This window comes from Myiozetetes cayanensis, unplaced genomic scaffold, assembly GCF_022539395.1.
Source record: "Myiozetetes cayanensis isolate MyiCay16 unplaced genomic scaffold, myiCay2020 scf21, whole genome shotgun sequence".
Taxonomy (NCBI): Eukaryota; Metazoa; Chordata; class Aves; order Passeriformes; family Tyrannidae; genus Myiozetetes; species Myiozetetes cayanensis.
The window spans coordinates 13171384-13193166 of record NW_026087423.1 but is presented as its reverse complement, the minus strand read 5'-3'; the positions used below and the strand labels follow the sequence as shown (position 1 = coordinate 13193166).

General features: G+C 47.5%; 1 protein-coding gene across 7 annotated transcripts in view; it reads left to right on the top strand.

The window, feature by feature from the left end:
* ZDHHC8 (zinc finger DHHC-type palmitoyltransferase 8) overlaps positions 1–21783 on the top strand; it is a 104521-nt gene that overhangs the window by 67229 nt on the left and 15509 nt on the right. For all 7 annotated transcript variants that reach the window (XR_007629248.1, XR_007629247.1, XM_050318008.1 and 4 more), the window contains 4 exons: positions 11321–11442; positions 15577–15734; positions 18694–18866; positions 20028–20130. Coding sequence is in view for 5 of the 7 variants with exons in the window: in XM_050318008.1 (XP_050173965.1) it covers positions 11321–11442; positions 15577–15734; positions 18694–18866; positions 20028–20130 (556 nt within the window). In the remaining 2 variants the exon portion in view is untranslated. The remainder of the gene's footprint in view (positions 1–11320; positions 11443–15576; positions 15735–18693; positions 18867–20027; positions 20131–21783) is intronic.

Genomic DNA, 21783 nt, shown 5'->3' with positions numbered 1-21783 from the left:
TAACCACTGGACTCTGGGTTGGTTAGGACCCACCAGCACAGCTCCTGGACTGGCCGTGCCCCATCTGACATGGCCTGAGGCAGCTGCAGGTCATTTGCTCTGGCTCTGGAGGCACAGTGGGGAACCCTTAATCCAAAACCAATGCTGTAAATCGTCCCCTGTGGACCTGGCGAAGTCACCCGAGCTGGAGACAGATGGGAAATTACAACAATTTGCAAGAGAGACGTTCCAGAGAGGTTCTGCTCTTCGTGCTTTGTGCTCCTGGCTCGGGGAGGGGGAGCTGGAGGTTTAACTCTTGCAGACAACTGGGGGCCTGTGTGAGAGTTCTGCTGGAGCTCTGGGTGCTGGGCTGGTGCAAAGACAAATCACACACTCTGCAGCCTGTCACCACGGGCTTTCTTCCTCTTTGAAGGGAGCTGAGCCCTCTAAGTTCTCTCTGTCCCTGGTTGTGGTGTCGTAAATGAGCCACACAAGATCCTGTGTAATGTGAACACCCGTGTGTTTGTAAGGGTGGCTGTTAGGAATCCAGTCAAACACGCAGGAAACAAATCCTGCTGGAAAGGGAATCTGTTTCTCCTTGGCTGCCCCTCCCCAGCGCTGCCAGGCAGCCCTTGTGCCAGCAGTGCCCACCCAGAAAGGTTTAACTGCACGGCTGCCCCTCAGCCCACGGGGTGGGGGCCACAGCCTCCTGTGAGCACGCTCTGGACACACTCTGCTTTTTCTGCACCTCTTAAAGAGGGTCTGAATTCCCTTTAACCCCTGCCTTGTGTCACTGGCACACACTGTGAATGATTGAAAACTCTTCCAGTAGAAGGCAGGGTTCTGCTGTCTTGGCATCTGTTACTGCTCAGAAGGATGCTTGTGTTTTCTTGCTGGCTGTGTTTGCTGTATCTTTAGCATAACCATAGCATTATCTCCAGCCCTTTCCATTCCAACATTAACAAAACGTCCCTGGGAAACTAAGCCATGGTTATGTGGATGCAGGAGAAGCAAGGAATACTGAAGGAGCTGCTTTGCATTAGTTACTAAAGACACAAGGCAGATGTGTTTTCTGGTCTTGCACACTTCAGACAACTAACATGGAGCTTTTGTTTTCTTTTAATAACCTTTTGAAGGGGGGCTGTGTTCTCTGCAGCCTTTGCAAGCGTGGAGTTTTGCAATTCAGAAATACTAACAAGTGTTAAATATTTATTAACTCGGCAGTGCTGGTTGCTTTAGCTCATGGCAGGAAGGGAAGCATTCAAACCACAACCTCCAGATGTCCCAGGGACTGTGGTTTGCCTTGAGCTGTCATGGGGAGGGAGAAGAGAGAAGGTGATACTTCAGAAAGTAAATGCAGAGTTAAACTGCTCCATTTTGAGGGGAAAGGCAGGATCCGAACAATCTTTTGTTTAATTACAAAAAATCAAAGCCAAGCACCGTGAAAAGCAAACAGATTTGTTAAGTTGTCAATGGCTTGATTGATCGTAGAGAAAATAAAACCTGCTGATATCTATGTTTGATGTGGAACAGCAGATGCTGGAGAGCTGATGAAATGAGTGTGTCACTCATGCCTGAGGAATAAGCAATGTCAAGGGCTCTTTTCCTCTCTGTAGTGTGTGGACACAGGCCTGGAAACCTGTCAGAAAATTCATATTGAGAGGCTTTGGGAGTGAGAGGCTTGCTGTGACAGGAGGTGAGGAAGAGGATGGGCCCCACTCCTCATCTGCATCTCCGTGCTCAGCATGCAGCAGTGCAAACCTCTCGTTTAAGGCTTTACTGCTCTGTTGCTGATAATCACTGATTTCAGCTGTTCCTCCAGCAAACCTCTCTCTGTCCATAGCTGGTGAACTCTTGAGATGGACTGCAACACTCCAATGTATTGACACACCTTTGTGTATGGTTTTAAAAGGAAAACTTCCCAAAGCTGCTGAGGGAGGGCAGGTAATGTTGAAGGTCAGGTGTTCCCAGAGAAAAAATTTGCTGAGTTGTGGAACATACAGGCAAACTGGTGAAAAAAATAACCCACAACCAGGTCACTCTACTTGACTGTGCTCCTCGGGTAAACGAACAAGAGCCTTTTTTTAGTCCAGTGGGTGAGTGAGAGAAGTATTATTTGGAGAATTCAAATATGCATCTTGGAATTAAGACATGAGAAAGGGACTCTTTTGGCTCTGAAAAAGAAATTACTTTTCATCTTCACCAAAGGGCACTTGAGGGATTTAACTTCCCAGAGCATGGTTCATTTATACCCTGGCACTGCCCTTCGGAATCAGGTACAGGGGACTACATTTGGAGAAATTACAAATGTTCTTCAGAGTTTGCATCAGAATATGAATGATAACTCCGTGCTTGGGTCTTCTGATTGCTCTGATTTTACCTTTTTTGTTTTCTCCCCCAGTCAGAGGAGGTGATAGCACAGTTTGAACTCTGCCAGCCTTTGGTGTCCCTGTGGCTGTTGTGCTGTGAAGAGCAGCTCCACACTTCCCCAACCACTGTGGTAGACTCGTCTGCTGTTGAAGAGGAGTGTAAAGTAAAGTAGGGTATCCCAGAGTTTAACAAGTTCCCTAGTATAAGCCAAAACTAGTTTGCTTGTGGCATACGATTTTCGGGAAACATTTGAGGGGGGAAGGCCAGGAGAGATAAGGGATTCATTCAGAAAGGCTGAACAGTAAATTATTTTCATTACACTGTTACAGCTGTTCAGCAAGAAGTAATTTTTTTTTTTCTGAATGATTGTCTCTTTAAATTAAATCAAGAGGGAAAAGCATGATTAGAAACTTTAACAAAGTTCAGGAGCAACTGGGTATTTAAAAAGGGCACACACTGATGCTGGCTGTTGGCAGTGGAAGCAATGGCAGAACTCCACAGACAAGGCATCCCCCAGTTCAGATCTGTATCCAAACCTCTCGCTTGGAAATTTGGCCTGGAAATTTGTCAACAGTTAAATCATCAGATGCTTGACTCTCCCCATTCTGGTCCCAGCTGGGAATCTGGAAAGTGTAATGTTTAAGCTGAATATTCCCTTTGATTCTTGGAAATGGGAACGAGCTTCATCAAGAAACTGTTTCTTTTTTTATTTGCCTTTTCTTTTCCTCCCCTGAGCTGGGTTGCCTGTTGCATGTCGTTAGCAGATGGTGACACATATGTCACTGCCATAGTCTGCTATTTTGGCACAGGAGCTGCTAATTGTCCCATCTTGGCTTAGGATTATGGGGCTTTGTCGATGCCTCTCAGGTAACTGTAAGTGGCCTGTGTGCCTGGTTTATGGCCACAGTGGGAAGATTTTTAGTCCCCCAGGCCCAGTGCATAATTGTATGTTTTCTGGCTACTCTGTGGTTCTTCCAAAGAATGAACCACACCCCAAAATGACAAAACCCAGAGGCTTTTAGGGAACAGTGAGGTGTTAGGAGGGAAAACAGCTACCCTGTGTCCACTGCAGTGTGTAACAAGCTGCTCTGCTGCCTTTAGAAGTTGTGGGTTTGGGGATACAGTAAATAATTCACAAGTAAAGCAGTGAGATTCCCCTGCCCCCGTGGCTGCTGCCACATCTTTGCCTTGTGCACTTTGCAGTGGAATTGGCAAAAACCTGTATTCCAGGCTGAATCCCAGTTCCCTGCCTCTGTAATTAAGATGCTATCAGCTCTTAGGATGTTCTAAGCAAAGTAATTTTGTTTTCTGTCAACGTGAATTGAATACCTGTGCAGTAGCACAAATATTTTGTCCAAGCTGACAGACCCAAGATGGTGCTGCTGTGTTTCATCATTTAAATAAATAAAAAAATCACTGTGAGTGCGACAGTCACTGTGGGTTGGTTTAGGTTTTTATTGCTCCCCAAAAGCCTTTGGGTTTTGAAAGGTTCTGTAAGATTTTCCCTGCAGGAGAAGCTGTGTCCAGCAGCCTGCTCTAATCCCGTTAGCTGAGAGCAGAGGTGTTGCAGTCGTTGATGTGCAGGCAGGGCAGTCCTGGGACGTGGTTTGTGCTGATACAGCTGGAGATGTTTAATCTAAGACAGGGGGTAACAGCCATGTAATGGCTGGAGGAGGCTGTGGCTGTGCCTCTCCCTCAGTGGGCATTTGGTGAGGGGTGCATGGGAACAGCCCTGAGTCTCCTTTGCCCTGAGCCTGGGACAGATGTGCCCATGGGCTCCCAGAGCCCTGCAGGCACCTCAGGGTGCCGTGGCCAATAAAGCAGCAGTTGCACAGTTCCTGTGCTGCATGAGGAGGGGCTGATACTGCTCAGTCACTGAATTTAGCAACAGGACAGTGGCAGAGAGAGAGGAGGAAACAGCCTGAAAGTCTGTGAGACTCAAGGAAAGGGCACTGGTTCCAAGAGAGATTTCTGGTGTGGATGTTCTGACCCTGCAGCTGCCTGGGGGTGTCCCTTCCCCAGATCAGAAAGGGGAATGGAGATGATGATGGTACTGGGGAAGGGTGGAGATCACGAGAACAAGCTGGGTCTGATCTGTTTGCTCATGTGACGAAGGGTGCAGTTTTGTGACATTTCCACCGGGCTGTGCCACTCTGGTGTTGCACCCTTGGTTTGGTTGGAACTGCATCTGTCCCTGCCTGCACTGTGATCCTACACGTTGGTTTGCTGGCCTGTGTGTCCCACCACCCTCTGCTGGAAGAAATGAGGATTTCCCAGCTGTGTCTGTGCCCCAGAACAGCCCCAGCCCTGCAGCAGGAGGGGCTGTGAGCCCGTTTGGGAGGCCCCCGCTCTGCCAGGCTGTTGCTGAGCATCCCCCCTGCAGAGAGGGGTGTCAAACAGGGCAGGGTTGAGAACAGTGCAGCTGAGCTGGTGCTCATGGTGTGTGATGGCAGGGGGCTGAGCTGGGTGACATGTCCTGTTCTCATTTGTCACCTTGGCCATAGCTGTTAGGACTGTTCCAGTGTATGATTAAAGATGTTGCCGAAATAGGCTGAATCACTGATGATTGTCCTGTGGTGTCCTGTCTTGGGAGGTGACTGCTACCAGCTGGTGGCTTGGGAAGGGGTAAAATGTCCCAAAGCAGGTAGCCACAGGAGCATGTTCTTTCCAAATGCAAACTTTGTTTTATATGTTGAAACATGAAGGTCTCTTATATTTTTATTTTCTTAAATCAGCTAATTTTTTACTTTTTATTCCCTGCTTAAAATGTTAATATGTTAGCCCCTTTATACCAGCTATGCAAATGTTCTTTTACAGTGTAGTGAGAAATAAGGTACATAAATGTCGTGCTCCCAGGTCAGGTTTCTGTCAGACCCTGTCAGGAGAATGTTCCAGAGGGAAATTAAAGATGGGATTCTAAGAGAGGCTTTTGTTTTATTATTATTATATATTTACTCCAGCCCTTGATATGTGAGAATGTTTATCCTTTCTACCCTATCTTCTGTATCTATTTGCAATAGAGGTACCTCTATCTTTGTTTCCTTCATCTCTTCTGTAAAATATGAAGTCCCTAATCTTTTTGGTTCACATGGGGAAACCTTACAATAACTGCAGTAATTTTGCTGCACCATGTGTCTAGAAATCTTCAAACACGAGAGTTCAGATTGGAACTGGCTTCCCTTCCCTGTCCAGACGAGCTGTTGCACAGATAAAAGAGCTCTGAGGCAGCTCTGAGGCGTGTTGTTCAGGCCACAGACAGGTATTGTTCCCAGTTTCAAAGGCAATAGCTGATCCAGCCAGGTCTGCAGGAACCTCTGGTCTCAATTAGTTGTAATTTTGCTGAACAGCGCTCTGCAGTCGTGGCAGGAATGTCACTGCTGTCACCATCCTGCCAGGATGGCCCTGCTCTGGACAGGTGTGTGTGCCCAGCACTGCAGGAGCAGTGGCAGGGTTGGCAGAGCCAGGGGGTGTGGGGGGTGCCCTCCCCAGCACCAGAGCTGTGCTGGCAGGGTCAGACCTCACCTGCAGCTGGATGGTCCTCCTGTCCCTGCAGCACCCCTGGCAGGGCTGGCTGCTCCTGGTGGAGAGAGAGAGCCTGTAAGGAGAGATTTCCACTGCTCCAGGCAGCCCCTGCAGCTTTTGCAGGGCAGAATTCCAACAAGGCAGCCTCTCCTGACAGGGGCCCTGACACCAGGGTGCCCAGCCCTGAGCTCAGAATGCTGGGCTGTCTCTGCTGCTGTCCCCTGCTTCTCTTCTTCCTCCCTGCACCTCTGAAAGCACATTTTGTCCCCCCATTCTCTGGTAACCCACCAAGGACACGATCCCAAAGTTCAGAGCTCATACTGAACGTTTCTTACACATATTGGCTCATTGGTAATTTCAGGGGCACATAATTAATTCTAACAGATGCTGTCTTTAAGTTAGGTAATTGCTCCAGGAGCTGTAAAGGGATGCTATCCTGTGAAATTTAATTTCTTTCTACTGAGCTCATGTGGAAAAGGAATATCTAAAAAATCAAATTAACTTTACAACAAGGGTAATATAAAGTGTATCTTTTCACTGATGGCACCACCCCCTCCTTATCTCATAATATTTCTTTACCTGTTTCACTCTCTCATCACCACATACTTAAAATGAGCTGCCCTGCTTCCACTGCACCACAGTCTATGAGTTCAGACACTGGGTGAGTACTGGCTGGGTTCTGCCAGCGTGTGGTTGGGGAATACAGCCAGCAAAGTGTGCAGATCCTGCTGTGCCAGTAGCTGGGATCACCTCGAGTGTGTCTGAATTAGGCTGCTGATAATTTGACCTTGTTTTGAAAAGCAGCTGTGTGGGAGCAGCTCCCCTCACCTGCATTGCTGATTCCTGTGTGCACTGCCAAGGGTGGAGACAGCAGGGAGAGCAGAACAGCCCTGTCAGGGAGGAGCTATCCTGGGCTTCTTTCCCATCTTGGAATCTGGCAAATGCAATTCCATCTGTCCAAGGAGAGCTTGTGTTACGGATTGCTGAGAGGTCTGGAAGGTCACGAGGGTCACTAGTGGTGACCAGATAAACTGTGTTCCTTGTTGCTCAGGTGGGACTCTGGTGGACTGGGGATGAGGGGCTGTCCCTTTCCAGCACTGCTGCAGCAGATGTGGCATTAATTCAATAGCTCTGCTGTTTATAAATGAGCAGCACGAGTTGGCATTCCACGTGGTGTGTGTGAAAATGCTCAGAGAAGCTCAGCTGTGCAGTGTGTGTGTCCCTTTCACACACTGGGAGGTGTCTTTTGGCCCCCCTGGGCACCAGGCTGGGCAGCTGGGCTGTGGTTATTGCTGGAAGTGGTGCACACAGAGCACAGACAGGGCACTGCAGCCACATGCACTGACAGCTCCTCTGTGTTAGGAATTACTGGTTCATACAGCATCTTTTGGAGGTGATTTGGCGAGGTTTCTGTGGCTTGAAAGCCATTCAGCTGTTGCAGCCCAGTGATGCTGGTGGCCAGCCATCTGCAGACAGAACTGCAAAGGAATTTCACTGGGCAGCAGTTCCTTCTTTTTCCAACCAAATGGATTTAAACCTTCTGGTGTGACAGGGCAACCAGTGTCTCTCCTGCTGTGGTTGTTTTGCTGTGACTCCTGCCTGCCCTGCTTTTCTGTGGTGACCCAGTGACCACCCCTACGCTCAGCTCTCCTCTTCACTGCTGGAAGGAGGGGGTTCATTCCAGCTGCTCAGCATGGCCCTGGTAAAGGGTTGGTGCCTGTCTGAGAGGCCCTGAATTACACCTGGCCTTGCCTCTCCCATCCTCGTGGGGCATTTTAGGCTTTGCAAAGTCCAGGGCTGAGAAAGGAAACCAAAGGGGTTTGTCTCTGGATCTTTGCACTCGCTCTGTGTACCTGCACTTGGAATCTGCTCTCATTTACCCTGCACTGGCACGTGGCTCCATTCCTGGGGCACCAGAGCATTTACTGCTGCTCTGATTTACCCTTCACTGCTGCTCTGAGGGACGCTGCTCGTGCCCATCAGACACCTGAAGTGCTGTGAGGACCTTGTGCCTCTGCTGTGAGCATCACCCTTCTCCTGACACAAACATGGTGTTGTGTCCCCTGAAATGCAGCCTGTCTGTCCCTCAGAGTGCAATGAATGCCCTCCATGTGAGGTGGAAGTAAAGACTGGGCATTTTGAGTGACGAATAATTGCACCTGAAAACTCAGGGTAGATGTTTTGGTGGCTCCCATTTGTGGCCAGCGTGAGCTGTTCCGTGCAGCACTCAGCTCTCACAATTTACTGCTTTTCAGTAATAAATTCTCCTGTGTTTACTTGTCCTTCCCCCATTTTTTGGTGGCGTTTGTGTTTGTTGTCCTTTTCTTTGGTCTCCTTCTCTGTCAGTGGTGCTGTGCTCACAGTGACAGTGGAGTGCTATGGCAACGATGTATTATCTGCAGCCCTGCCAGTGAGTAAGATATGCTGCAGAAATTAGTTCATTTATCAAAATCTGATGTGCAGAGCTGAGCAGAGGACTTGGCTGTCCAGAACCTCCTGCTGTTTTCACAAGACCTGCCGTTCTGTTTCCCATCAGTTGTGGCACTCAGATAAATTCTCTCCTGGCTGTTTCCAGTGATGCCTTGTTAAACCTACAGATGTCTCAGCACCTTGGAAAGTATTTTTGGATGTACAGTAATCTCCAAGCTATCTTTGGTAGTGACAAAAATTGGAAAAATGAGCAGGTTTTTTCCCCTTCTGCTACTATTCCAGAAAGGTACTTTTCTGTGATTTCAGGGTAGGAAAGAGCTCATAAATGGAAAAATCTCGCCCGGACTGGGAAATGTGAGAGATGTGTTAGGTTTGCACTGCTAAAGACTGGAAGAGCTCTGCCCTTCTGTGCTCTGTGGTGCAGACTGGCCATGGGGAGCCCTCAGGATGCTGCCTTGCACCTTCCCTGTCCCTCATACATGAGTGGAATGGCCTTTAGGTAAAATGTTGACGTCTAATTCTGAATTGTTCTGCAGTGTGGGTGTTCAGAACCAGTCAGCTGATGGCCCTTTCATCTGTGTGCAGCTGGTGCAGTGCTGGCTGAGGAGGACCCTTCCCTGTGTGTCCTGTCCCTCCTGAGCTGTTCCTGCCATCCTGACTGTTGTGCCTGACAGGGACACGTTGGAGCAGCCCAGGGGCAGGTCCAGCTCCCTGCTGGGTTTGGGTTAGAGATTAGGACTGTTAAAGCTTTGGTCAGCTGTCTAGAAATTGTTAACATGGAATTTACAGTACACACGTGTTCTGAACAGAGGAATCAAGCCAGGACAGGCTGCTGCAGACTTATGGACGTTGTTAGGAAGTTTCCAGGGAAATTAGTACTCGTGCTTCATCAAATTATGTTTGCCTGTTGACCCCTCTTACCTAATTAGTCTGTACTTCCCTGAGCTGCTTCTGCTGGCATGCACTGAATCAATTATTTGAGGTTACTGTAACGGTGGAAGGAGCTCAATTAGGTCTATATTATAACCCCATGCCTTGTGATTTGTGCAGAAATGAATTGTTTAGAAGCACATCCTGTCATCTGTTTGAGGCTGAGGAGGATGTGTGGTAATCTCAGATCAAATGTTGGGTGAGCTGAGCAGCCAATTAGACAATCCTTGGGGTCTTCTTATTAGGTGTGGATAAGTCTCCAAAGCTTGGATGCCCATCTGTACCCTTGAGGTTCCCACATCCTCTCTGTGCACTGCACAAGCAGCTCCAGCAAAGGCAAGAGACAGTGGTTTGGTCTCATTTGCAAAGTGTGTGACTGGGCTGGCAGGGAAGCAGATGGATTTCAGTTCCTCTGCAAGCCCATGTCAGAGCCAAGACTAAAACCTGGTTCTAAAATCCCAGCTCCACTCCTCAGTGCCTGCTGCCTCTCTAAGCATGTGTAAGGTTTTAATGAAAAACACCAATCTTAATTTAGAGCAGGATTCAAGAAAACTGTCCTATTCAGTTACTTAATTAGAGGTGAACTGTAATTATAAAGACAAACATGTCTTGCAACAAAGCACCAAGCAAAAAAGCAGAAAGGATTATTTGTTGTTTAATTTAGCAGAGGAAGGCAGCTGATCGTGCTAAGTCTCTCTGACACCCAGCAAGTTGTGTGATCCTATTTGTTAATCTTTTTAACTTCCCGTTTTATTGGGATAGGGTTTCAGGAGCAAATAGGATAAATGAGATTAAATCTGTCGCCCTGAATTACTCTCCTCTGAGTTATGAACAGAATCAGTCTATGTAAGAGAAGTGTAATTATGAGGGAAATGCTGCCTGTGTAATTGTGTGCTTTGGTGAGAAGAATTTGAGATCCCCAATTATCCAGGGACTGCCTGTGCTGGCTAAACAAAGCCAGGGGAGTTTCTCTGCTCAGCAGGTCTGGGTGTAGCAGGGCTTGTACCTTCACCAGCAGCAATGTGACCCTTCAGGTCTTCTGCTTCGAGTGAAGGATCCAAACTACTGGGAAGAAGAAATGGAAGGCTTGTGAGCTGACCTTGTGGCTAGTGTGTACAGTGACTCACTCTGTCCTTTAGTTCAACTTCCATGAAGTCTTTTCAGATACACTCTTCAGCCATAAAATGAGCTGCTCAGCTAGCTTATGGCTAAAGTTTTTCCTAATATTTTGATAGATTTGTTGGGAACACGACAAAGTAAATCACAAATGAGAATGTTAACAAATGCTTGCATTAATCATCTGAGACAGTCTCTCTCATTATAATCTCGTTCAGAGTAAGTAGTTGTCTGTAAGAAAGGGTTTCCTGTCCTTTAGTTTGCCAACTTGTGTGACTCTGCTGCCAAGGAAATCTCTCCTGCATGCTTGACAGGCAATGGGGAACTTCATCATCTTTCTCTGTGTAGGCAGTTTCTTCAAGGGAAGAAATTAAGTCAGTCATGCCCATTACTGAATCTAATTTTACTGTAATTTAGAGGGAAGAACCCTTCCCTGAGTAGAATTGATTCTGTAACTGCTTTATTTTGCTTTCCTGGGAAGGATGTGGCAGAAGCTGTTGTTGGTGACAGTGCTTGGCAAGGTCACTGCAGCACATTCCCTGGCAAGTGAGAGACGTCTGCCTTGCTTTGGTTTGCAGTCCCTGGCAGCTGCTCTGAGGCAATGTGAGCGTGGCAGCAGGTCAGCAGGACCTGGCTGCTGGTTGGAATTCCAGCTCTGGGGCAGGGTCTGAGGGTCCCTCGAGGTGTCCAGCTGTCTGCAGGTGATTTGGTTTTGCCTTCTCCCCTGCTCAGCCTGGAGCTTTGGCCTGGCCACAGCCGTGTCTTACTCTTGGCTTTGCAGCCCGTTCACCCTGGGCAGGACTTGTCCATCTCTCCTCCCTGGAAGGTGCTTCTAAAAGCAGTTTGCAGCAGCTCAGTGTTGAAAGCCCGGCTATGGGAAGGGCCTGAGAGGAGATCTCTGTGCGGGGCTGGGGAGTGGCAGAACTGCTGTACAGCTGGAACAGCCCTTACCCCAAACTTTTCTTCTCCACAGGTGCCCCTGGTTGACAAAAGCCATCTCCCCAGCCATCCCAGTATACAATGGGCTCGTGTTCTTGTTTGTACTGGCAAACTTCAGCATGGCAACCTTCATGGACCCTGGAGTATTCCCACGAGGTAACAGAGGATGGCACTGGGGTGTGTGAGGGGGTGGGTTTGAGAACCCAAGCCAGAGGAGGTGCCAGCTATCCAAACACACGAGTTACTCACCAATCCCCCTTTGTTTTTCTTACATTCTTTCCTGTAGAGTTTGTTATCTCAGCTGGCACAGAGCTGGGATGGCAGGGCAGTGCTGGGTACCCTCCAACTCCTCTGAGCTCAGGGGTGTCAGCTGTCCCTGCGCTGGCTCAGACTGGCAGTGGGGGCACAGGGGTGCAGGGGATGGTTGTCCTTGAGTAGCTCCCCTGAGTGAGGTGGTGTTGATTGCTATCCCCTGTCACGCTGGCACAGTGGATTTAAATCACTGTCTTCTCAGTAGGTAGCAGAGCGTGGCAGAGGGGAGAGGCCAAACTTCCATCAAAGCAGACTTTCCAGAAGACCTTAAAAGAAATGCAAAAGCACTGAGCACTAAAAAAGATAATGATTAAGGCTTGCCTTAGAGTGTCTAAAAATGCATACATTTAGAAATATATTCCTGCTTAAATTAGTACTGATTCACAGCTGATTAAATAGGATAAAGATCGCTTGGCTTTTGTAGTGGGAGCCACAGTGCAGCTATCTCTTTTAACACACCCTAATGAGAGAATTATCACCTCATTTTATCTGTCTTCCAATAATTATTCACATGCAGTTTGCAGCAGAGACTGCTCTAGGCAGTCTTTCTAAACCAGTGGGTCTGTGCAGTCTGCAAGTTGTGCTTTTTCACCTCTATTCACTGAATTCAATATCTATTTTGAATTGCTACCTGACAAGAACAAGGCACTTGTCCTGCTGGCTCCCCTGAATAGCCAGTGCCAGGTTTCACCAGGTAGCAGGGTCTAATGATAAGCATCTGTCTGCCATTCCTTTCAGCTGAAGCTTCAGAATCCCTGATTAAGTGTTGCAGTACTCCAGTTAAGCAAATAATTGCATGTAAGGGCAAACTCAGGCAAAGGCAAGATTCAGTCACTTGTGCAAGATCGACTTACTCACTGTATAGGTGCTTAAAGGTACAAATGCTAGTGAATTTGGAAAGAACTCAAGCACACACAGCTTTTAAGGAGTTTCCTGGACTTTTTAGTTTATCTCAGCAGAGATAGCAGGTGTTAATTAAACCTGCGTGAGATGTGAGGTTATTAAAGGCATCGGGGCTCTTTGCCTTAGGTAGGAGGAAAGATTAAATAAAGATGTTCAGTTCTGAAAATCTCAGTGTGAGAATCTCTGTGCAGGGCAGTTCCCTCAGAGCAGAGCCTGCAGCCAGACATCCCCCTGCCCTGGGAGTGATCAGTGCTGAGTGTTGTCCGTTCATACCTTCCTTTGCACTTCTCCCAACTCCCTTTTCCAAACAAGGTCATCATTTTGGACCTTGTGTTTAAAGCAGAAACCCCGGGGAAATCAAATAGAAACTCCCTCATCACCTTCCCTCCCTGCCACCTCCTTTACACAAGGCAGGGAGTCAGGGGCAAAGCAGGAGGAGAAGGAGCTGCTGGAGCTCAGCACTCTTCTGGCTCCTTCTCTTCAGCTGAGGCCTTTTGTCTCTGTGCTGTGAATGGAAGATGCTGGAACCAGGGGAGTGGGGAAAGGACGGGGAAGGGGGTGAGTTCATCCTGGAAGAAAGTGATGGAGTAGGAGTTCAGACGTGTGAAGGAAGCAAGCTGATAAGGAAAAAGACGGAGAAGACTATAAATACTGGTGCTGGGAGGAAAGAGGAGATGTTATTTCAGATCACAAGTGTGCATGTGAAAAAAGCTTCTCAGCACCCCCCACCGCCCACAGGGCTGCCAGTGCAAGGAGGTCAGGAGTTGTAGGAGTCATTTAAAATGGATGTACAACCGCTCTAGTCGCTTTCTGGTTTTGAAATTAGGTTCAGTCTTCTTGGTTTTCAGACTTCTTAGCACATTTCTAATAGTGAGGAATTTGCTTCAAAACCAAAACTGCAAACAAGCAATACAAAAGCTGAGATTGTAATGAAATCCCAGGATTCCTTTAGGGAAGCCACCAAAAAACCTCATGTTATAAAAACATGAGATGCATCTGCTCTGTGTCAGTGGATCCGAGTATGAGAGCCTGTGCAGTAAGATACATTCCTCTGTCAGTGTATTCTTCTGCTCAGGTCACTGAAAACTGGAAATAAGCCCATTTCTGGCTATATCAGATCAGCTTGCAGGTTCTCTGCAGGTAGAGCTCGGCCTAAGGGGGAAATGATAGAACTTGGGCTGTGGAGACCCAGCTTGTTGAAGAGGGCCTCAACCAAACTCCCAGAGCCATTACTCATCTCTGAATGTTTTCTCAGTTTGGTGGCTCTCTGAATGTCTCTGGTGTGAATCAGGATGGCTCTGTGTGAGTGAATTGCTGGTAATACACCCAAATGAATGAGAAGGAAAGGAAGTGTTGAGTGACTGGAATTGGGGCTGCCCTGAAAAATCTGATTTGCAGTCTAGGTCGAGGCTGGCAGTGTTCAGTGCTGGCTAATTATCCCAACTACAAAGTGGCTTTCAGTACTTTTGATGTGTTTCATACAAACTCTTGCAGTGTGTGTGGATTCTGCAAGAGCAACGTGTTTGAGTGCACGTAGGTATATATAATGTACAGACTTTTTGTCTGCATACTCGGGTTTTTTACAAGAGCTTAAATGGTTTGACTGTTCCAACGTCTTGTTTTCATCTGCCCACATGTATTACACAGCATGGGTAGGTTTATAATGCTATTGAAGAACCTACAGACTGTATTTATAGCAGTGCCTCAGGGATTTAGAGTCTAGCTCTCTCCCAGTCCCACTGCCTGGTTAGGAAGGAAAATTATAGGGAATGGTGCCAGTACTGCACTCTGCTTCCACACACAAACCTTAATCCAGAGAATACTCCAGCAAGATAAATACTGCAGCTGAGCCAGGGCCCAGGCTCGTCCAAGGGAAGGCAGAAATTCCCTCTGAAGTCAGTGGAAATTGGATCATGATAACACATCTAGAGAAGATTTAATATAGACCTGAGTGACAGTAATTGATGCCCCGCTGGGACAATATTATCAAATTCCACCTAATTTGGAGCCAGTCAACCAATGCCAGCTGCACTATAATGTTTAACCAGGTGTTAAATAGAAGTGAGCTTCTTAGATTTTCTCTGTCGAGAGGAAACAAATAAAGATCACAGGGATCTAAAATAAAAGATGAACTTTCATGAACATCATTCTCATATTTTTTCTCTTCTTCCCAATGTTTGTCTATTACAGACTAACTTTTATTTTGTGCATTTCTTTTTAAATGGACTCTTTTCTTACCCAGGGCAGTGCTTAACTGAGGTGATAAACCACGTGCCCTCTGCGTTGTCCCTCATGAGGTGACTGTCACAGTGTCATCCTCATCTTACTGATGGCAAAGAGGCTAAAGGAGTAGCTCAGGGCCACAGGGGAGAACATCAGATACAGGACTTGTGAGTGCCAGTGCTCAGGTCAGTACTCTGTGCTGCCTTGGAGAGAGGTGGGATCTCCCCAGCTGCTGTTCCTAAAGCAAGGGTGTTCCAGTGGGCAGGGTAGAGGTGAGCACAGGCCACGCTGGGCAGGACGGAAACGCTGATGGAAGGACTTTCCATGGGCACGTGGTTATCCCACTGTGCCCTCAGACTCCCTGGAACAACAGGTCTTTGGGATGACTGAGGGTCATCTGGGTTGATTTTGGGGGTTTGAGCCAGCACAACATTCTTCTAATAATTGCCTCTGTAATTTATTTCACATTATGTGCTGATGAGCTGGCATGTAGGCTGGCATTGAATTAATCCCAAATGGATGCAGCAGAACTTCCCACAACCAGGGCTGGGGTGATTTCTGCCCTCTCCTTGACTCTATGCTGCAGCTCATCTTACTCATTCAGGTTGTAAATGCTGGCTAAGACAGGGCTCAGGCACCTTTCTGTGTCCAGAGACTGGTGGTCAGGCTGCCCAGCCCCCTTGGGAGGTGAGCCCTGATCCCTGGAGTGTTGTGACATTCCCTCACTCCACCACTCTGGTGTTTGTCTGACGAGCCAAAGAGCACGTACGGTGCCCCTGCATCTTGACAGGATTGGCTCTTTTCTCTTTGCTCTCTTCTACTGCCACTAACTCTCAGCTTTGCGTTGAGCAGCAGATGAAGATGAGGACAAAGACGACGACTTCCGAGCTCCGCTCTACAAGAACGTGGAGATCAAAGGGATCCAAGTACGGATGAAGTGGTGCGCGACCTGCCACTTCTACCGCCCGCCCCGCTGCTCCCACTGCAGCGTCTGTGACAACTGTGTGGAGGTAACACCGCCACCCTGGGCTGGCCCTGCAGCTGGGGCTCCCTCCAGGGGCTCAGCTCTTGGATGGTCACAGCTGCTGCTGGAATCAGAACAAACATTTCTGGTGCTGGCTCTGTCCTCCTTGGAGTAGCCGTGGGATTGTGAATGCAAACAAGGGGTGAATGGGAGAGTCAGTGCAGAGTTCAGGGAAGGTCAGGGTGAACCACTGTAACTTGGTGTGTGTGAGCTTGGGGCTCATCATTTCATTAGAGCAAACTGGTGACTGCATTAGTGGACAAAGAGAAGCAAGAGTGGTGAGTGAGCTTTAGGAACACCAAACTCAGGATTCAGGGAGTGGTTCTCCAGTCCCTGGAAGGAGCCCATTGTTTCAACACCCCAGCTCAGAGTATGAACTCATTCATGTTTCTCATGTTGGTTGCTCTGAATTATGGGACTTGCATGATTCTTGATACCCTTAAGGTCTTGGTGAGTCACAGGGATTTTTAAAAAACAACCCCTGAACAGTAAATGTGCTTTTGGGCTACAGAGATCTGCCAACATGTAAGTACAGAGCACTGTACTCACTGCGAGCATTGCCAGGGGACTCTTTTTATTGCTGAGCTAAAAATTTCACTTCTTAAGGATAATTTCTGCTGCAAGGTCTATTTTTTTTTCAATAGAAAGATGAAATCTTTAATATGTCTAAAATATATTCAGCTGTACCATTAAAATGAAAGAAATTACTAATCAGAGAAGGAAAAAATGCCCGAGTCAGCTGGAATGCTGTATACACTACCTTTGTCCTAATCCTCTTTGCCATGAGCAGGGGAATAGCCCCAAAGAAAGCAGCACAGTTACATGGGAGAGAAAGGCTGCCTGGATTTATCTTGTGTCAGTCATTTTCTCCTTCAGGGCAATATATATCTAAGTTATAATTATCTGGGAGCAGTGCTGTGCCTGGTAACCATCGATAAATAGGACAAGGCTGGCCTGCTTTGGAAGGCTTTGGAAGGATGTGGGATTCCAGAAGCCTGAGAGGAAGGGCTGCCAAGGTCCCTGGGCAGGGGGGAATGGCCACAGCTATTCATAAGTGGTGACACACAATTTGTTTAGACTGCTGCGAATTGTTGGATTGGATTTTTTGTAGAAAACTTGAATCATATGTTCCTGGTTCTAAACCAGATATGTTCTCAGTAATTCTAGATCCTGAGGATTGTTTAGATGATGGTAAATTCTCAGTTGTCCCACGGAATTTCTTTCCTCTGCCTTCCCCAGTGGCTCAGCATAAAAATTCGTTTTCAAGAAATTTGTTTTCTGAGGAAAAAAATTGCTCAAAACTCAGTGGTAAAAACACTGAAGTTTCCTGCTGCCATAAAACCTCCATGGAGCCAGTTCTGCAGCAGCAGTGAACGTGGGAGAGGAGCCAAAGGGAACCTGCAGGAAATAGCAGAAGGCAAGGTGACTCTGGGTAGCTCTCCACAAGTTCTATTGATAGGCGGGTCAGTTGAACATTCCCTGCTATTCTGGGGCACAAGTAAGAAGCTCTGCTTGTAATTAAATTATGACTTGCTGGGGAGGAATATAGGCAAAAAGCATTAATGACTTCAGAATCAATAAATCATGGTCTTAAACAGCATGTTTTATTGATTCTTGGGATGCTTCTTTCCCACTCACCTGTCTATTTTAGGCCAGCATTGAGACAGTAACAGGAGCCTCTCTGCTGATGTTCCTGTGGAACCCACTCAGGGTTGTAATTCTCGTGGTTTCACTTTTCAGCCTAGAATGTACAATAAAAATTCCTTTCCCAAATATAAAACTTTTGAACCAACTTGATAAAAACGCATAAACAACAAAAGCAGACAACATTTGCAGAAATAAAAAGTTAGATCCATTTTTGGGTCCCTCTGGTAACAGCAGGCTTTAGGCTTTGTGACGAAAGTAGTCAGATCTTTGTTTTCTTCACTGAAATGTTTGCAGTGGGTACTTATAATCCATAATCCATAGGTATTTTGGGCTGCATACAACCAGATTTGCATAATAGACTGAAGTTATGTCAGCATTTCAGGTACAGCCTGAAATGATCTTTATTAAATTGCCCCTGTCGTTTCTTAATGTGCTTTGAGAAAGCTCTAATCCATTTTCTTGTATTTTGTAAATTTTTGGTAAATACATTGAGCAAAACTTAGAACTATCAAACTGTCACTGAGCAGTGTTTAAAAATAGCACTGCCACAAAGCAGAGAATAAACAGTTCTCTCAGTGGTGCACTGAGTGGGGAATATCAGAGGTAAGAAGGGTTTATTTCTTGCTCCTGATCTTGTCCTCACGTCAAGAATAATCCCATTGAAGACAGTGGATTTACACGCTTACAAAACTCTGTAAAGGCCCCTGAAAGGTGTCTCTGGCTTGCCCTCATTACTAAATCTCCTGTTAAAAGGCATCTGTCTTTGGTCTTTTGACTGAGACAAATAGGCAGGTTTGGGTTCATATCTCTCAATGAACCTGTGCAGAACTTTGCCTGTGTCTGACCCAGCTGTTGCTTTTCTTTGGGGACCTGCTTGGTAAAAAGGTGTATCTGGTGTTGGCCATTGTTTAGAGTGGATTAATTCAGTGGTACATAAATACTGAACTGTGGGGCAGGGAATTCTGCAGCAGTATTGCATCTTCAGACCATTCTAGGTTGTAAGAACTTCATTGTATTTGACTCATGCTGAGGATGATAAAAAATTACGGCTTCTGCTGCTAGCAGATAAATAGACTGTCCTTTTTTTTATATATCCCCTCTTCAAACCCTGTAAACACTCAAGTACCTCTCCATTCATAGACTGAGAAACAGCTTGGTCCTAAAAAGAGTCTTACAAAGATAGTGAAGCATTTTGTAAAGCTGCAGAACTAGTCTGATGTCATCTTACATGACAGTGGTTTCGATTCATCTCTAAGACTGTTTGGATCTTTTTCCCTGTGTCTCCCTTTCTTTCCAAGGACTTTGACCATCACTGCCCATGGGTCAACAACTGCATAGGACGGAGGAACTACCGCTATTTTTTCCTCTTCTTGCTGTCCCTGAGTACTCACATGGTCGGAGTGTTCACCTTTGGGCTCATCTTCGTGCTGAACCACATGGAAAGGCTGGGAGCAGCCCACACCACCATCACGTATCCTTCTTTGTGCTCTTTCAGGACTCACAGCAACGGAGGAAAGTGGGAAAGAAAGAATCTGAGGATTTGTCCTCCTGGTAGCTGCTGGAGCCTCTCCTGATCCCCCACTGCTCCTCTCCTGTAAATGCCCAGTGCAGCTTTGCCTCTGTACGTCTTTACCCCAAACACTGTGGCTGACCTTTTGTCTGTCTCAATCTTTGTCATGACAACCCAGCGGAAGGATTTGCTGCCTCCCAGAATTTTACTCCCAGTCAGGTGTGACTCAGAGCTGCTGGGTACATTTACTGTGTTAGAAACTCTGTCCCTGTGCTGTAGAGCAGAGTCTGCTGTGGGAGCAGCCCCTGCCTGCTGCTGTGGTGCAGGGAACGCTGGCTCTGAGGCTGTCACTGCTCTTGGAGCAGTGCAGAGCATTCTGCACAAGATCAGAGCCAGAGGCAATGACTTCACAAGACTCTTTACCAACTCAAGGGTAAGGACCAGACTTAACCTTAAGATAAAGTTTAGTTAGCCTTGCTGAAGGTGAGGGACACTGCACTGCACTCGTGAGACCCCTCCTGGAGGGCTGCATCCAGCTCTGCAGGCACCAGGGGAAGAAGGACATGGATCTGCTGGAGCAAGTCTGGAGGAGCCCTCTCAGATGCTCAGAGGGCTGGAGCACCTCTGCTGTAAAGGCAGGCTGAGAGAGTTGGTGTTGTCCAGCCTGGAGAAGAGAAGGCCCTGGGGAAACCTCAGAGGCTCTTTCAGTGCTTAAAGGGGCTACAGGAGAGCTGGGGAGGGACCTGGGGCAAGGGCCTGGAGTGACAGGACAAGGGGATTTAAACCGAAGGAGAGCAGGCATGGATCAGATATGAGGAAGGAATTCTTCACCATGAGGGTGATGAGGCACTGGAACAGGTTACCAAGAGAAACTGGGAATGCCCCATCCCTGGGAGTGTCCAAGGCCAGGTTGGATGGGGCTTGGAGCAACCTGGGCTAGTGGGAGGTGTCCCTGCCATGGCAGGGGGTGGAATGAGATGATCTTTAAGGTCCCTTCCAACCCACACCATTCTGTGACTCCTGACACTCTCCCTGTTTCCAAGATTGTTTTCCCCCTTTTCCTCTCCCTCTTCCCCAGCCTCTTCTCCCCTCAGTGCTGCTTTCTTTAACTCCTGGGTGCAGGATGGCTGTCATGTGTGTGGCTGGGCTGTTCTTTATTCCAGTCATTGGGCTCACTGGCTTCCACATCGTTCTGGTGGCCCGAGGGCGCACAACCAATGAGCAGGTAAGAGGCAACCCCTTCTCTGTGTCTGAGGCTGAGGGGTGGAGCTGGGGAGGAAAGTCAGCAAGTCAGCTTGGGTAAAGCAAAAAAATGACCCAAATCTTAGCAGTAACACTCTTACTGGAGCTTTTGTGAAGATCTAGGAAGATTGCCAATTTTTTTTATTTTCAGATTTCTTTTTTTAATGCACTACAGGCAGAGATTTCCCCTTTCTAGCCACAGAGAATCGTCCCAGGCTTATTTATCATTTAAAATCTACTCATGGCCTTGAAATAGGTTTTATGTGGTGAATACCATCAACCCCAGAAGTTCAAACTTTATGAGTCAGACTGAACAATCCATGAGACTGAGTGAAAGAAAGGAAAAGATTAAATCATGCCGTTGCCCTGTCTCCTGATATTTTGAACTCCCCCAGCAAGCCCACACTGCACATAATGAGGTCTGAGTTAGCTCTTTGTCTCTCTTGTTGCTGTGTGTGAGAGCACACACTCACACACGCTGTGACGTCACCCAGCTTGTTCTCCTCTCCAAACCAAGTGCCAGCTCGGTATCCTGTGCCAAGAGCTGTAAAACTGAGTGCCCCTGCAGTCACTGCAGTGTCCACAGAGCACAGCCCCTGTGTGGTGACCCAGAGCCATCCAGCACATGGACAGCACGGTGTGGGTGACACAGACCCAGTGGTGGCATCAGTGGCACATCCCTGCCATTGCTGAGGGCATTGCCCCCTGGCACCGGGCAGGCAGTGCCTGCCAGCTGCACACAGCACTTCAGCCACTCCCCAGGCTGGTTAAGTGTGTGCTCTCTGGTGCCTCACCCTCTCACAGCTCCAGCTCCACAGCACCCCTCCCTTCTGGGCTTTTTTCGCCTCTTTTGCCCCTCACTTCTTTCCCCTTGTGGTTTGGTTCTGGTTTTGCTGCCCTGGCACCCAGGGGTGCTCTGCAGCTCAGAGCTGTTCTGGCAGCCCTGGGGGCTGCTGCTCCCTGCCTGGGGAGCTGCGGGGCTGCCACTGAGGAATCTGAGCCAGCCCTTCCCAAACTGAGCTGGCATTGTCTGCTGCCCCACAAGAGACAATAAACTCTTATCCACAGTAGTGTGGGAGGTTTACATCAGCAAGGAGTCTGAAGTCATCCTGAACAGTTGCCTAACATGGGCTTTGAACAAAGCAGGCCTCCATAGCTGTCATCTTCAAATGCTTCTCGCTGTCCTGCTCAGAATCATCTGCTCTTCATTTCCAAATTCATTTGGGCCAAGTGTTAGGCTTGGTAGTGCTTACAACAGTAGCATGAAACTCAAGGCAGTTTGGTCTCATGGCCCAAACCGTGGTTTGCCTTAGGCTTGTCTTTGTGCAGAGATGAAAATTTTAGGTTGAGGAAGAAGGAAAAATTTAAAAGAAGTAAAATTTAACTTCCTGTCTTTGTGGCTGCACTAACATTTGGGAAGGTTGAGAATTTTCATTTAACTCGATTGAAATAACTGCTGGAAAATGTATCCTGGCTTGGATTGGTTTCCTGAGCTACCAAACCACTTGAGATTTAATTTATCTTCCCGTGCCATTCTGAAAATTAAATATAATCTGGTCTGAATTTCTGTGTAGTCCTATGTAGTGGCAATCTGTAACTGGGAGATGGATGTTCCCAGCCTTCAGGTCCCTTTCAA